A 16,985-nucleotide genomic window follows, 5' to 3' on the forward strand; every position below is an offset into this window, starting at 1 on the left:
TTCTTCACCCTGTTTCTGAACATCCAAGTGAGCAATTAACCATGATAACACAAATGATAGCAACAAACTCACAGAACCAACAAGCCAAGTCAGACCTGTGAAACACCACTTTGGTATCATCTAGTACATGTAATTCAGCTGTAGCTGGAAATAAAGTTCATGCTGCTGTGATCTCATCCAGAGGAGAGAAAAGAAAAAAAAAAAAAAGATATAGAATCATAGAATGGTTAGGGTTGGAAGGGACCTTCAAAGGTCATCTAGTCCAACCCCCCTGCAAGGAGCAGGGACATCCCCAACTAGATCAGGGTGATTAAATCAAACCTTACCAAATAAAAAGTGCTTGAAAACCAAGCAAGCTGACTGCTTCCATAGAGGGGAATATTCTGCACAACAGGGAAGTACAGACAAGTCCCATTGCACACTGAATGCTGAAACTTTTCAGCTGAAGAGAGGAAGATATAAACTGTAGACCACAGAAACAGAATTGTGGATAATGCCAGGTTTCAAATACTCTTTTTGAAGATTTCAGTGTTTGTTACTTCTGTTGCAATGATGGCTAAAAGAATGTCCCTGGAAATATAATCAATATCTCCCAAGGCACTAACATGCAAAGATTAATTATTTGTTTCCAGATATAAAGATTTTGAATGTTTTCATAATTTGTGTCTGACACACCAAAGGCACAGCCACATTATGGCCTCTGGAACAGCTTCAGCAAACCAAATCAACAGGTTTTCTGTCCACATCCCAGAATTTTACAGAAAAAAAAAAAACAGGTACCAGCACTGGAACATGCATTTGTGGTATTTCTAATATTGGGTCCAGCTACTGAGAAGGGAGTACATTGACTTATATTTCACAAATTGACACAGATTTCCATAGGAAGCTGCTACGATCCTTAAGAGTATTATGCTAAAGGAAAGAATGTATTTTTCAGTTCTTGCTTTGTTTGAAAATAGGCCTATATATGTTTTAATAACTATTGTTTAATGTGGCCTGAGTCAAAAGCCATGATACCAGATTGGTCCTATACATTAAAGCTGTAGAAGTGTTTTCTTGTTTTCTATAGCTGTGGCTACTGCTATTAACTACAGCTTTCCTAATGAGAGAAAAAAAAATAGAGTAGAGGCTAGGAATTTCAGGTTTCTTGTGAATTGCCTTGTGAAATTTATTTTCCTAGTTTCCTTATTCAAGAAAGCACAAATCAGAAAAATGAATGCGGTGTAAAGACTAAGAACAAGGTTTTATGTCTTTCTCTGAGAAAAATGATAGCTTTTTGGAGTTAAACTTTTATGACAAAAAAAATATTTTACTAGAAGGTTATTTTAACCATTTTGTCCATGCACAGAAGTTTATGTTAAGAAAATAAAAATAGAGCAATATGTAAATAATGATGTGCCTGGGAAGCAATGACTAGAGAAAGACAATATGAAGACTGACTGCAACTCCCAGTTACTTTATAAGTAGGTTTCTATCTATTTCATGTATTAGGCATATACTTAAATAAGTAATCCCATACTTACTTTCTGTTGTTTTGCAATTGTGTTTATCAAAAACTGAGTTCTGACATTGTCAACATTTGGAACCAGAATAGATGCATAGTCTGGGACGTGGTCTGTTGGATAAACATATTCCTGAACCCTTTTATTCCAGTGCTCCCAGTCACCTGAAATGGCAAAAAATAGGAAAATCTCACAATATTTTGATTGTTTTCATCAGTTTGTTAGATAAAAAAAAAACAACAAAACAAACCCTAGATGTTATGAAGTACTACAAAGTATACAAAGGGATAAATTTTCTCAAATCTCGCTAAAATGCATCTGACAAAGTACATACTTTGTTATGACCTCTAATTAGTCTAAAATCCTACTAAGTAGGATATATTTCTTGAATTTATATATAGCTATCTAAATAAAAAACCCAAAAGTATGTTTACCTAGAAACTCATTCTCACACTGCTGATGAAAAACTATGGAATGGGAGAATACAGATTATGTATGTGTACACTAAATCAACATTGCTGGCAAAAAAAAATATATCTGAATTTGCATACAAGAGAAATAGATGTAGTCATGTGAGACTATACTCTGAAAGAAGAGTAAGTTCTTTATGAAATTGATTCCATGTGTGTTATTAAAACTAGAAAATATCACACTATTCTTACAGTTTTATAAACTCTAAGATTTATTAGTGATTATCATACATGGATAAATAATTATTATTAAGTGGACTTAAAATCAGATTATATTTTTAAACAAAAAATACTAGCTGTGAGGAAATTAAATATAAAATCAATATTAATTTTGACTAAACTAGCTTAAGTATAAATTAAGTAAAAATTATAGACTGGCTACATTAGTACAAATATCTAAGAATGAAATTAAAAACAAAAGATATAAGAAAATGTTATCAATGAGCACTCTATCCCTTGTTTCTGACTTCTCACCTTCACAGAGGTGCTGCATACAGAATCTGCATTTCTATTATACTGTCATAAAAAAATCTCTGCTCATATGACTGTATAATAAGGACTAAGAGAGTAATTTCAAATTTCCAATGAACTATACTCAGTTTTAAAACACCAGTATAAAAAAGAATGTAAGGAATGTTAATGCTTTTTCTTACCATAATCAGTAACGTAAAACTCATACATTGTTTGACTACTGCCAGGGGAGATTTCTGGTAAGTCTAATTTGTTATCATGTGCTCTAATGAAGGCTTCGAGTTTATCTCTACTGTCCAACTCCAGAAGGGCACCTAAACTCCACATTATTGCAAAGCAGAACAATTTATGCAGATGAAATATAGTTGATAAACCACCTTCTTCCTTTGATGGAATCAAACCTTCCAGAAGATTAATAGACTGAAAATATTTTAAAATAACATGTATTAAGAAAACATTATGTAATAACTTTTTATTTTTATACACATATGCACATGCGTTATTTATATGTATTCAAACCTTAAATTATGATTTGAAAACCAATACAGGTTACCAAAAAATAACATAAGATTCAGAACTACAAACCAAGAAAATAGATTAAAGATATCTCTATAAAACTAGACTAGATTTCAAAATTACTTAAGTAATTTCATCATGAACTCTCCATTTAAATTATGGCTGTATGACAAATGCCACTTAAAAGCCAGGGGAACAGAACAGCTTTTTAAGGAATTTTATAATATCTAGTGGGATCTCCAGAACTCCAAAAGTAGGTGGAGCCTAGTAATTTCTTTCCATGTTTAAGGATGGAAGAATTTTCAGCATCTGTCTAACATATTTATCTTAATTACGGTCAATTAATGCATCTATCACATTAACTTCTATTTTGTGTTAAAAATTATGTTAAAATATCCTATTTTATGATTGCTTCACTCTACTTCTAAAGAACTAGATTCCAGATTCCAGAAATCTAGTAACTTCCGATCTAGAATTCTGTGATATCACTCATGAAACAAGATGTTTAACTGTCTTAGATAACATCACTCATATTCCCTTTCTATACCAGGCAGTGTCAAGCACGTTGTTTCAAAATACATCTTTTTAACAATGAAGGAGATTTTCAATCAGCTCTTGGAATTATTATTCTTTATGCTGTTTTGGATTTCACAGTTGAATTGGGAAGTAATGCAGTACAATATAGTTTTAATGAAGCCTAAAGGACCTAAACAGAATACTTTTGATTACTTTAAAATTCAATTTGAAAAAAATGATTAATCAGTATTAGTTATGCTGCATAATGTTAAAATGATGTCACTTCTTTTCTTTAGAAGACAATTGATTTATCTAATTATTTCCAGGACAGGCTGTATTATCCCAGTTTATCTGAACAAAATCTTTTTGTTCCCACAAATACAATGAATTTAAAATTTTGCATGATGCTCTGGGTATTAGCAATACTCCATAACAAGTTTTTGGAGAAAGAAAAATAGACAAAATTAAACTGATTTATAAAATCACACAAATGTTGCAACAAATCAGATTAAAACTTCAGCTTGCCCAGCATCTCATTGGCAATAGTGACCAAAAGCAGACACTTAGAGAAAAGTAAAAATAAAGAAAAAATTTTGTGGCTTGTGATGGTACTGGGGGTGGTACTTGCTGCTGGTACTCTCTTCAGCTTGGGGCTTTCTGTATGAACTATTCTTTTTCTGGGTTTAGTAATCCTCTGTGGATTTTTCCGCTCTGAAAATATCAAGACTGATCTTGAACCTACATAAACTTTTATCATCTATAACACCCTTTGGCAAGATGTTTCATAGGTTTGCTATTCATGGCATTGAACAGTCTGTTTTTTCCTTGTGTGAACCCCTTCATGCTTATCTTCACTGAATTTCATTTGGCATTTTATTGCCTATTTATTCAGTCTCATAAAGTCTGTCTACAGTTCTTCATGGTCAGCTGTTTTGTCCTTATTACCCTGAATAATTTAGCATCATCAGTAAACTTGTTCACCTAAAACTTTTCCAAATTGTTTACGAACATTTTGAACAGCAATGGTTTCCAGCAAAGGTACCTCAGAATCAATCATAACCTCTGTCCTTCCTAAGAACTGATACTCCAGTCACACATTTCCTATCATCTAATCGGTTATTATCTAGAAATGAACGTCCTATCTTCTGCTATGATTCCTTAGCTTCCATGTAAATCCCTGGTAAAGAACTTTGCCAAGCACCTTTGTTCCTTCATGCAGAATGTGTCATTCAGACCTCCTTTAGCTGCAAGTTTATTGACTTTTCCAATAGACTTGTAAGGCAGGATAACCCCAAACAAAAACTGTGTTGAATCTCCTAAAATAAAGTATATTTGTCCATCTCATGAAGTGAGTCAGAGGATGGTAAACAGCCAAAAGAAAACCATATAAGTAAAAACAGCAGGAAAAAAAAATCCAGGAACAATGCTGGAATATATATACACTTAGAATGTCACCTCAAGTTACAAGGAGGAAAGCAAAGGTGAGATCACTTTTTATATAAAAGTATTATAAAGCTGTTGTAGATGAAAAAACAGGTTAAATTCTGAATACTAATAAACAGCAGATAATTCGGTACAAATGCATGTGTGAGTGAACATCCAAAATGGAACTTTAGAACTCAAGTATAAGTCTGCTATCTTCTAGATGCAACTGGTTTGAGATGGTTATAAATTTTGAAAACACCAGCCTTAAACAAAAGTGGCATGTCCTCAATCCCATATGTAATAAAGAGATACAAGACAGAAGCATCAATCAGGAGGCTGATAAGGTACAGTGCTTCTGCACATAGATCATTTATGGCAAAACTGGCATCTTAAGGTTCTGGAAAGGAGAGGTAGTATGGAAAAGAAGTGTTCCCAAAGTAAGTCGTCTTGGAAAAAAAGGGCCCCGGACATACGAAGGTGAAGATTCTGGTTGGAGGAAAGACCCTGGAAACAGGGGAAGATCTTGTATATCAGAGAGATGCACGTAGACAAATGTTGGGTGATGCCAAGAAACCTTGTCAAGTAATGCCTAATCCTGGTAGCTGCAAGCGTCTGCACTGCACAGAAACCAACACAACTTGCCATGCCTTCCACACCAAGAATGAAATCCTTGTTAGGAAAAGAAATCAAGACTAAGATCAAGACTAAGTGAATGTAACACTGGAGGAGGGAAGCAAGTGAGGAAGTGAATCTACAAAATGACAAAGTAGGGTAAAAGATCTAGTCTCACTGGTTCTTAGATAAATCCCTGCATAGGGATACACTAAGGGTTATTTGCTGTGTCGCACTTGTGACAGAAACTCACTAGATATTTTCATTCACAGGAACAAATATTCAATACACGTTAAATCAGGGAAATGTTTCCCTGACCAAGCAGTATGAGCAGAGCGCTGACTTGCTCATGCTTCCTAACAAGCCCTAATCAAAAATAACATAGAAACTTCTAGTCCCAGGAAGTCTTCCATGAAGACAACATCAATTCAGTTAGAAGTTTTGTAGGTAAGAAATGTAGAAAATAATAATATCTCACTCTAAAAATGTTGTGCATAGCACATCCATCTTGTTTATCATCATAAAATGGCAAGTTACATACTTTCTTCCTGTGGACTTCAATTCTATATATAACCTAATTCCATTTGATACTGCACAGCTAATCTTTGCAGTATATAAAAAAGACGGACAGAAACTTTTTAGTAGGGCCTGTTGTGGTAGCACAAGGGGAATGGTTTTAAAATAGAAGGAGGTAGATTCAGACTAGACATAAGGAAGAAGTTCTTTACAATGAGAGTGGTGGAACACTGGAACAGGTTGCCAAGAGAAGCTGTGGTTGCCCCATCCCTGGAAACATTCAAGGCCAGGTTGAATAAGGCTCTGAGCAACCTGATCCGGTTGGAGATGTCCGTGCTTCTTGCAGGGAGGTTGGACTAGATGACCTTTAAAGGTCCCTTCCAACCCAAAACATGATTCTATGATTTACTGTGGCTATTAATTTGCAGCAAAATACTTCAAACTGTTGAAAATCTGAAGCTAAATCCCTAATGAACAGTAGAGAGATATTGGGTGCAAATGGACTAGTTTAATATTAAATTGAAGTGTTATCCAAAATATTACCTTGTCTAATTCTACTGAATTTGTTATGAGAATGTCCAAACTGAGAGTACATGGACAGATGGAAAGTCTGGAGATTTAGAATCTGCAGATTACAATAGAATCATAAACAAATCAGCTGGAGACACAAAGTATAGGACTGACAGTCTTGCAAAATCTCCCAAACACATAGTTTTATTATTAATAAACAATTGATAAATTCTCGGCTCCACTCAAGGTAGAATTCCATTGATAGGAAGGGACAAGCAAAAATTACTACATTGACCTTGGAAGAACTGATGGACAAATCACAGCTATTACATCTGGAGATAAAAAGAAAAGTAGAATGATTCTTCCCTCTCTCTGCTGACACTACCAGTAGGTTTAGACTGACCCTTACTACAATTTTTTTTAGTATTAAATGAAATGGAATGAGATCACTAGCTTATTAAAAATACACTTCTGAAAACTTACAGAAGCCTGCAAATTCCAGTCTAGGGCCTACATATGAAGCAACAAAGAGAAGTAAAGTTTTCTTCTGCACATCTCTAACAGCTCCTTTTATATTGCCTAAGAAACAAATACTGAGTTTGAAGTTTTCTTGGTTAGGAAACAATCTTTTCAAATGAAATTTTATTGCTATCAAATGTTCTCTTTGCTATTTCTGCAATTTACCTGCATAATGTAGTTACATTCCAGAAGCTCCATTTTTGGATTAAGGTTTAATTTCATATATGTATATGCTGGTTCAAAGATTCTATCATACAAACTTTGTAAAACTTCAGCTTCCTGAGAAGAACGTTTTTTCAGCCATGCCTGAAAAACATCCACAATATTTTTCTGTATAAAACGTACAATAACGTAAAGTTAGGAGTAGCCAGCAATGATAATCTTACTTGCAATATTGGTCTCCAGCTGAGGTTAGAAGAACTTATGTAGACCATACCCATTCGAGAAACTGTTGCTGGAGAGGCATTCTCAATGTTATGGACCTCAAATAACAGTTTACATGTAGGAGACATGGGAATTCGATCTCCATTTGCTAGAGTGAGGGTCTTGTTATCATCCAAAACTGAATTTAGATTCTCAATCCATATTGCATCTACAGGACCATCTAAAATCAGAAACACATTTTCACCTGGGAAAAAAAAAAAAAATCAAGATATACAGTTCATATCAACATGCTGAAAGACTAAGAAAATAAGTTTACAAACAATGGTCTAGGACTTAAATTATAAGTTGTAAATTCTGCCATCTCCACAGATGCTCAGTACTGTATAAAATGCATACTTAGTTCAGGAACTATTTTTGAAACAACTAGTAGCAAATGAGGGCACAAGTATATCTTTATAATGTTGAATATCTGTGGTGAGATTACCTTGGCTGCCTGTCAGACAGACACCGCGCCACTTTCTCACTTCACCTCCTCAACAGGACAGAGGAAGAAAACACGGTGAAAATGCTTGAGGCTTGAGATAAAGACAGGGAGATGACTTACCAGCTACTGCCAAGGGCAAAACAGACTTGCAGAAAATTAATTTATTGCCAATTAACATAGATTTGGAAGATGAAAAACCAAGACAAAAACCTAAAAGGCCTTTCACTTACTCCCTTTTCTTTCTCCAGACTCAGCTTCTTCCTTCCCAGCATAGTCTAACTCTTTCTCCTTCCTCCCCCTGCCCTCACCCTGAGCAGCACAGGGGAGACTGGGAATTTAGCATTTTGTTGCTAAGAGATGGATATTTTGGGGCAACTAAACAAGAGGTATTGAATATTCACAGATCCCAGTTAAGTTAATGAAAACTATCATCACTCATCAATTCTGAAAATCTAATTGTTTTTCTTTTATTTTGAAACATAAATACAGATAAAAATGTCTAAATTTTGACAATTAAATTTTAAAATTCTGGCTCTGTTTTGAATATAGAAAATTTCCAATACAGAAAATATAGACATTTCCAACACAGAAAATTCAACTTTATTTTAAAAAGAATCTCCTTCTAGGAAGGTTCCCTAGAAGAACTCTTTTTCTTTAATACAAATATTTTCATTTTTTCAGATACAAATGAATTACTGTGACAAGGAATTTCAGTATTCCAATTCTAAAATACTAAAATATAAATATGAGTAATCGATGTACGAAAAACCACAGAAAAAATATTATTTTAAAGCTAGTGCAATTAGTATAAGTAAATCTAAATTATAATTTATCAGCTTCCAGATAACACATCTGCATTGTACAACTGAAGTGGCAAGGAAATGAACAATTTTTAAAAGTAGATACACTACTGAAATAATAAATTTTTAAACTGTTGCCTTTTCTTGAAAGGTAAACTGTAACCTCCTCTATTTTCTCTACAGTTTCTCTGAAGAGGAGACTTCATCACATTTGCAAATTCATTAAGCTTTTTTCAATGTATCATTCAAGAGGTATTTTTATGATACCACACATGAAGTATCTACGTACCCTTTCTAGCTTTCAGTGTTTTCCTCCACAGTGTAGAAAAGATTCCATCTGTCCAATCATTAGTTGCAGCATCTAGTTTTCCAAACATTTGAGAAGCAGTAATAGCTTTGGGGTTCATACGCATTTCTCTATGAGGTTGGCCACATTCTGTCAGTGCTCTCATTAATATAGTTATGACTGTTGTTTTTCCAGATCCACTAGGTCCAAGTGTCATCAACCCATGACGTACTAGAGAAGTTTCATACAACTATTTAAAAAATCAAAATATTTTAAGAAATATATGCCTTTGTAAGATTTTTGCTTGCATTTAATGCATTTTATAGTAAGTGATTATAAATGTATTAGACATACAAATTTTGTGCTCAGAATTGAAATCAACAGGCATTTGCTGAGTTTTAGTGTTTTGTGGAATAGTACCTACCTTCACATCCTAATCTTCTAAGTACCAAGCAAGTTTACTATAGAACAGTTTACAGAACTAAATCTTGCCCAAACTTTTCAAAGCAACTGAAAGGAATTTTACCAGATTTTTTTCTATATTATTCAAAAAGAAAAATGAATAGTAGCAAAACATGAATGCAAGAGAAGAATGACTAATCATTATGGTGCTAAAATATCTGAGCATATGAAATAAACATATGGACTGCACTTCCTACAGGATTGCAGATAGGTTTAGGTTCAGGACAGTTCTTTATTGAATTTTCTGTTTTTCTTTTAATATTAGCTTTAGGCTTACTATGGAAGTGGCAGAGTCTGCCTACACAAGTATCTCCTTTTGGAGCAACTGAAAGGAACAAAAAGAGTGGTAGTCCTCCTGGATGACAGAACCTTGTAAGGAGAAGCATACACAGCTGCTTCCTCTGTAAGCTGCAAGGTTTGTTATCAGTCCGGCAGGAAGATCTACAAGCACCACAAAACTAAACTAAGACCAAGTCCACCATGAACTTGATAATTTCAAACTTCTTATTCCCAGTGGAAGATGAAATTTGTTAAGGCACAACCAATCTTCATATGACTAGTCTGGCAACCAGAAATGTTAAGCTGTGAATAAAATGGTGAACATGACTTAAAGCAGGATAGTCAAAAGTGTTTTCTCCCATGCAAAAATTCTGTTGGTCATCAGTGTGAAGCTGTGTGAAGGATAATATAGATTCAGCCTGCAGAAGGTGGAACAATACCTTCTGTAAACTACGTGGAGTCTGAGCAAAGCCATAAATATACCTCTGGTTTGAAGACAGAGACATGATATTTTAGTTGCTGTGAAGTAACCTAAAGCAGAATATTGCACTTTGTAGAATACTGTAATGCATTGTATCTTTTGCTCTCATTCAACAAATCACACAACAGTTTTGGTTTTTCAGCTTGGAAATTTTCACAAATTTAGTAATAAGCACAAAAGTCAGAGAGCCTTTCTTGATTTACATCTAGTTTGCTTTAAGATGAGCCAGCAAAGTGTGCTTGCAGCCCATCAAGCCAACCGCATCCTGGACTGCATCAAAAGAAGTGTGGCCAGCAGGTCGAGGGAGGTGATTCTTCCCCTCTATTTTGCTCTTGTGAGACCCCACCTGGAGTACTACATTCAGCTCTGGAGGCCCCAACATAAGAAGGACGTGGACCTGTTAAAGTGAGTCCAGAGGAGGCCACAAAGATGACCAGAGGGCTGAAGCACCTCTCCTATGAAGAAAGGCTGAAAGAGTTGGGGTTGTTCAGCTTAAAAGAGAATGCTCCAGGGAGACCTGATAGTGGCTTTCCACTACCTAAAAGGGGTTTGTGAAAAAGACGAGGTGAAACTCTTTAGCAGGGCCTGTTATGACAGGACAAGAATAACAGTTTTAAAATAGAAGAAGGTAGATTTAGACTAAACATAAGGAAGAAATTTTGTACAATGAGAGTGATGAAGCACTGGAACAGGTCGCTGAGAGAGGTGGTAGATGCTCCATCTGTGGAAACATTCAAGGCCTGGTTGGATGGGGCTCTGAGCAACCTGATCCGGTTGGAGATGACCCTGCTCCTTGCAGGGGGTTGGACTAGATGACCTTTAAATAACCCTTCCAACCCAAACTATTCTATGATTCTATGATTGATTCTATGATTCTATGATACTTAGTTCCTAAGACGCAGATTCCTAAATTATGTAGTTTCTAATTTAAGACTGTACAGCAAATGAATAAGCCTAGCACTGCAAGGCCTGTAGTTTCAGAAAGTCTCTATTCTAAGGCTGAATTTCAAGAAGATGTAAACACATTTCCAGAGAATAAAATGTTCCTAAGTGTCAGCTGTTGTAGCTATACTCTCATCTTGGCAATCAGCAAAATTACAAATAAACACTTCTAGAGGAATATAATTTTCAGCCATTAGAAATGGTAAAAGTTATTAGTCTTAACCATTAACAGTGTCTAAGAATTCTCAAAAAAACAGGGATAAGTAAAATATGAAAATTGGAAGACAGCGTAATCCTTCTCTGGTTGACAACTTTTACAAAGCAAAATTCAATTTCATCAATTAATGGATTTTTTTTTAAAAAAGAATCAATTTCACAAATTAAGGCTACAAGTTCAATCTCCATGAGTAATATAGCCAATAAAGCAAAGATGATCACTGTTTAAAGCACAGTAGTACAAGAATCAGCTTTGACACCTTGTTGCCTACATGCAGAAAAAAAAATCACAGAACACAGGAAACCAACAAATCATAATGTTTAAAAACATCATTATCATCAATAATTAAAGTGTGTTCTCAAAAAATAGTATAACAAAAAGACAAAAGAGCAACAATGCTCTAGTCACCTTTCCAGCTTGTCAATTTATAATTGTTTAGTGATTGTCTAATTATTTATTTCTTGAGCTGTTAGTCTGCTGCAGTTGTTAAGTTTGGTCTTTAAAGAAGGATATGTATAGGGAAGTCTTTGTTGGCATAAAGATATCAGAACACGAGTTAACTGTCGTTAACAATAAATTCAAAGCTAGTTTCAAACTTGATTGCATGTCAGAAATACAACTGTCAGCCATTTAAATGTTACATCGGTGTACAGGTTCAAAAAGCCAATTAGGCACCTTTTTTCCTTCATATTAACTACTTACATATTAATTAATCAACAACTCGTCATAAAGATTATCCCACACTAAACACAAATTACCATAATCCAAAATTACAGTTTAATCATTAGTTTACTAAGCATAATGTCTTACTAATATTCTGAGGTCAAAATAATTTCTTGCAACACCTTAACAATTTTCTCTCTTTTGCTTTTCAATCAGAACACGACTCCAGGTCTAAAGAGGTAAACCAACACAAGGTAAACAAAACATACTACACTCCTGGCAAGCAGCCAGCACACAGGGTCTAATTCTCTATTCCTCAAGTGCCAAGAACTAAGTGTTATTCACATTATACACATGTCCAAACTAAGCAACTTTTTGGTTTATATAAAAAACATTGTTTGCAACAACTATTTGCTACACTGCCTTTCATCAGATTCTATGTACTGTCTTACTCACTTTTACTAAAACTCTTTCATGCAGGTAACAGAGATACATATTCCACTTAGGTGGGGTCTTTCCACAGTATTCAATTGGCTAATGCACTTCAGAAGGATGATGGCTTTGAACACTACAGGTGGAAATTGATAGTAGCTGGGCTTGTTCACATCCTTTGTAGTCTAGGAAGCCCCTAAACCTCATTATAGCTTTAAGCTTTCAGTCATGCACGTCCTTGAGAGAAACAGTTCCTTTTTTACATCAGTGCCATTCTTGTTACAGACACTATTTTTGGTTCTTTCATTTTATAGTACCTGCATGCATGTTTCTTAACCTCGTTACAACTTTCCATAAGTTTGTCACAGCATATGCTAAAATATATATGCTCTATACATCCCTATACGTAAACTTTTTCAACTCAATACAGATAAGCTGGATGATTACCCAACCAGTGTATTAGGTTGGCAAAACTTAAGTGAGAAAAACATTTGTTTACCACAATGTCTGCTCAAACTCACCATAAAATATCTTCTTCATTACAAAAAACATATTTAAGTCAGAAATACATACCTTTTACATTTTTCTTTGCACTTACAAGGGTCTTTTAGCTCTCTCCTCCTACTCAGCAGGATTTCTGCCATGGCTATGTTTCTTCTTGCTGTTTATTTACTGCTTTGGCCTTCAAAATGCCTCTCAATCCTTCTCATGCCCTATTGTCCCTACTCTAGTGTAAGAAACTAATGTTCAGAGACCCACATAGGTGCCTTGCTGCTTCATTCAGGTAACTTAGATGCACCATCATATCTGGGAAAGTCTGGGTTAATAGTGTGCTTTAAGGTTTTTTCTTCTTCTGGATAATTTATGTAAATAAAAATGTCCTTGGATTGGTCTTCCTTAGTGTGGTGTACACGCAGCCTTTGGTTTTTCCCATATTAGAAACACAGTTCTTTGAGTGAGATAGTGGCTTATCTACCAACACGGTGTTCTGACTCCTGTTTGTTAAAAATGTTTTGGAAAAAAAAGTTTTACCTGAATAAGCTTAAGATTCCATGGTCGATGGTTAATCAGTTCTGCCTCTTCAACCTGATTAGCTACTGCAACCTGAAGTTCATCATAGGTTCTACTGTCCAAGTGTAACCCCGGAAAGAGACCACTGATAATACTCAGAAACAAAGGCTCATCTTCATCTATCTGAAACAAAAAAAGTTATTAAGAGCTTAAAGCATGCTATCCAAAGAATATTCTTAAACCAACATTAATCTCTATTTTAAAATAACAAACAGTAAGAACATGTTTGCTAAATACCGATGCTTAAGTTTCTATGATTCTATGTTCATAAACACAGCCAGCCAACAGGACAACTCACTACAAAAATAGCATTTTGAAAATGTCATCCATATGCCATGTGAGGAATAAATTACAAATTGAAATAAATCTCTCACTGAGTAGACGCTGGAATCTATTTGTAAAATTCATTTGTAAAACATTTGCAGCATATATTCAAAAGAACATCCTGCCTGGAAAGAAATCTTTAAAGTCTAATTTAGTGGATACTCAAATTACTCAGGTTACTTATTGTACAGTAGTCAGTCTGTACACAAATCAGTACATAAAATGTCATACCCACAGCTAAGCCACTATTAATCTATTTGAACCTTTGCACCCTGAGCACTGTTTCCAAGTCTAATAAACTCTCATTGCTGTTTAATGATAATATGATGATTACCATGTTTCAATGTTTAAAGAAAAGGATGATTGAGATTTTTTCCAATCATCTTCTACAAACCCCCATGAAATATCTAGCAGACCTGCCTATACATGGTGCTAAAATATTAAATTAGATTCTTACCAGCTTAGAAAGATTCATATCTCTTAGCCCTCTCATAACAATACTTAATTCACATTCATTTGGCCTGGCCCTCTTTTGAGATCCAAGAGTCCTAAGTACTGAAAGGATATTCCTCAGACCAAAGTCATAATGGACCTAGAGAGTAGAAAAAGGCTTATGCATCAGTAAAAGTTCCATAGCTTTATTTCATAGCTATATCAAACTTTGCTTGCATATTGTATAGCATAGTTGCCTTGACTGAAAAAGGTAGCTAAAATAGGAATTGCTGCTGCTGTTTAGGAATTATTTTATTAAAATAAATGGAAGATAATAAGACTATTTTCAGGAAAGTGGTGGTGGGGCGTAGTGGCCATAAGGTTTTTCTTTTCTAATTCAAATTTAATTGACCATACCATATATAATGCCATATAGCAGTTATCTTGTAGCTCTCTATAGCAAGGTTCTAAAAAAATAATTGTTCCATTCCAAACTGGGTCTTTCCTACCAAGGGAGCTTAAAGCCAAGACCTCAGATCAAAGCAGTGTTATGGGCAACTTAAACCAAACTTGACACATTCCTTTTGCAGTTCCAATTTCCAACTACTTTCACTACCTCTAGATAATCCTTCCAGAAAAATTGTATTACTAGGTTAGTTTGTACACGGCTGCCATGAACTATCATTCTTTAACAAATAATCAAATGTGTGTATGTGACTACATATACATGAATTAACATGGTTATTTGTTAAAAAAATTATAGAGATATTTGTTTGAATTATAGTTAAACTACTTCAATATTTTGTAAAAAGCATAAAAATGATGCTTCAAAAATAATCTGCACAAACCAAAACCTAAGATGTTGTATTGTGTAAATATGAAGACAAAGAAGAAAGGAATATGTAACACTACCTGCTTAGTGAGCTGCTCTTCACAGAGTTTATAAAGAACAAAAAATTTCTGAGACAAGATCACATTATCAATAAATCCGTAACTTGCAAGCTTAACTCTTATAATTATCTGAAATAGAATTATTTTTTTTTAGAAATTCCATTAGGTTTTTTTAGGTAAGCAAAAATAAAATACATTTTTTCTTTCAGTTCTGCCAGTAATTGTACCTGTCTATCTGGAACCATCATTGCAACAGTTCTAAACTGCATTTTGAGATTTTCTGGTAGTTCTTGACGTCCAGCATATCCAGGATTCTATATAAGAAAACATACTGCATTATTATTTACAACAGTCAAAACCCCCATCCTTTTTATTATTCAATAAAAGTAAACTCATGCATAAATAGTTAGATTTGTTCAGAGTTAGAACTCTCATCCTAGTAATGATTAAAAAGCGAAGAAAAAATTTCAACCATAACTATGAACTTAATAACCTATGCATAATTACCAGAGTAATAACTTAATTTCTTTATCATAACAAGCCAGCAATTAAAATTTTAAAATTTCATGGAATACAATCAAGTTGGTTCATTTCTTCTAGTGTATTCCCAGTGCAAATAAAGTTTTCATTACCATATTGCAGAAGAAGTCGGTTTTGTAACATATTAAAAGTTCAGCATCTAGTAAGAGCTAAAATAATAATAATAATAATTGAAAAAAGGATAATAAGCAGTCTACAGTGAAGAAATATCAGGATGCCCTTCTCTATTGCTTGTGCCTGAAAGGCTGGCTTAAAGTACAGAATCTCACTGAATGTTTAATAATTTATAAGTGAATCTTTTACGCTGAAGTAAGAATCATATAAGAAATTGTAATTCTCTTTTAGTGACAGAACTGATTTTAATAATGGCTCAAGAATATGCAGAGACTATTTTGTAATGACATAGTAAAAAAAAAACTACAGTCAACAAAAAAACTTATCAATAAAATCATATGAAAGATAATTTTAATAACCAAGAAAGTTCAACTAATAGAAGATTTCTGGAAACTTGTTGCAAACATGAAGAATAACTCTGACATCAAACAGGTGACATTCAAAAATTTAGAAGCAGTCAAAAGATATTTATGGCCTCCTCAGTTATTAACCTGCACTCAAACATGCAGATGAAGATTTTAATTTCCCATAAAGTCATCTTGGATTGCCACCTGCCTTGGCATTAGGAGACATACACTATAAAATTCCCTGCCCATGAGATTACAGGAATTAGTACTATGAAACCTCAGAAACACTATCGCAACAAGAGAGCATACTCTGACACTTAATATTCTAAATTCAGGAGTTCATGGTTCTCCCTTGGGTAATGGTTGGCAGCTGGTGTAAAATTATACCTACTGCCTTGCATGCCTTTTTTGCATAGATTATCTGTTCAGTTGTGGGACCTAACTTTGACCTATATATACCACAAGTCTTTTTCACAAGTAGTCATTATAAGAAAGGGAAGAATGTATCTCAGATATCACCTATAAAACCTTCATGATATAAGAAGCACAGTTCTGTCATAATGCCAACATTGATTCCATGATTGACACCGAGTAGAATGGGCCTCTTTGCCAGAGAAGGACAAAAGTTGACATCCAGCATTGTAGTTACCAGTGTAGACACAACTTGTATCAACAAATCAAAGTATCTGATAATTTTTTGCACAGGCTTTGAAAAGATCTGTTGTTACCACAGTACAAGGAGCAAGGAGGGCAGTTTATTCCAGAATCATCATACTTCT

General features: G+C 34.5%; 1 protein-coding gene across 2 annotated transcripts in view; it reads right to left on the reverse strand.

Moving 5' to 3' along the window:
- The window catches only part of DNAH8 (dynein axonemal heavy chain 8), a 147,300-nt gene that overhangs the window by 70,838 nt on the left and 59,477 nt on the right, over positions 1 to 16,985 (reverse strand). For both annotated transcript variants that reach the window (XM_086743430.1, XM_086743429.1), the window contains exons 46-54: positions 15,433 to 15,519; positions 15,227 to 15,334; positions 14,340 to 14,474; positions 13,520 to 13,681; positions 9,015 to 9,261; positions 7,444 to 7,685; positions 7,223 to 7,363; positions 2,626 to 2,863; positions 1,524 to 1,666 (exon numbers count right to left, since the gene is read on the reverse strand). In XM_086743430.1, coding sequence (XP_086599556.1) covers positions 1,524 to 1,666; positions 2,626 to 2,863; positions 7,223 to 7,363; positions 7,444 to 7,685; positions 9,015 to 9,261; positions 13,520 to 13,681; positions 14,340 to 14,474; positions 15,227 to 15,334; positions 15,433 to 15,519 — 1,503 coding nt within the window. The remainder of the gene's footprint in view (positions 1 to 1,523; positions 1,667 to 2,625; positions 2,864 to 7,222; positions 7,364 to 7,443; positions 7,686 to 9,014; positions 9,262 to 13,519; positions 13,682 to 14,339; positions 14,475 to 15,226; positions 15,335 to 15,432; positions 15,520 to 16,985) is intronic.

This window comes from Chlamydotis macqueenii, chromosome 3 (assembly GCF_036417535.1).
Source record: "Chlamydotis macqueenii isolate bChlMac1 chromosome 3, bChlMac1.mat, whole genome shotgun sequence".
NCBI classification, from domain to species: domain Eukaryota; kingdom Metazoa; phylum Chordata; class Aves; order Otidiformes; family Otididae; genus Chlamydotis; species Chlamydotis macqueenii.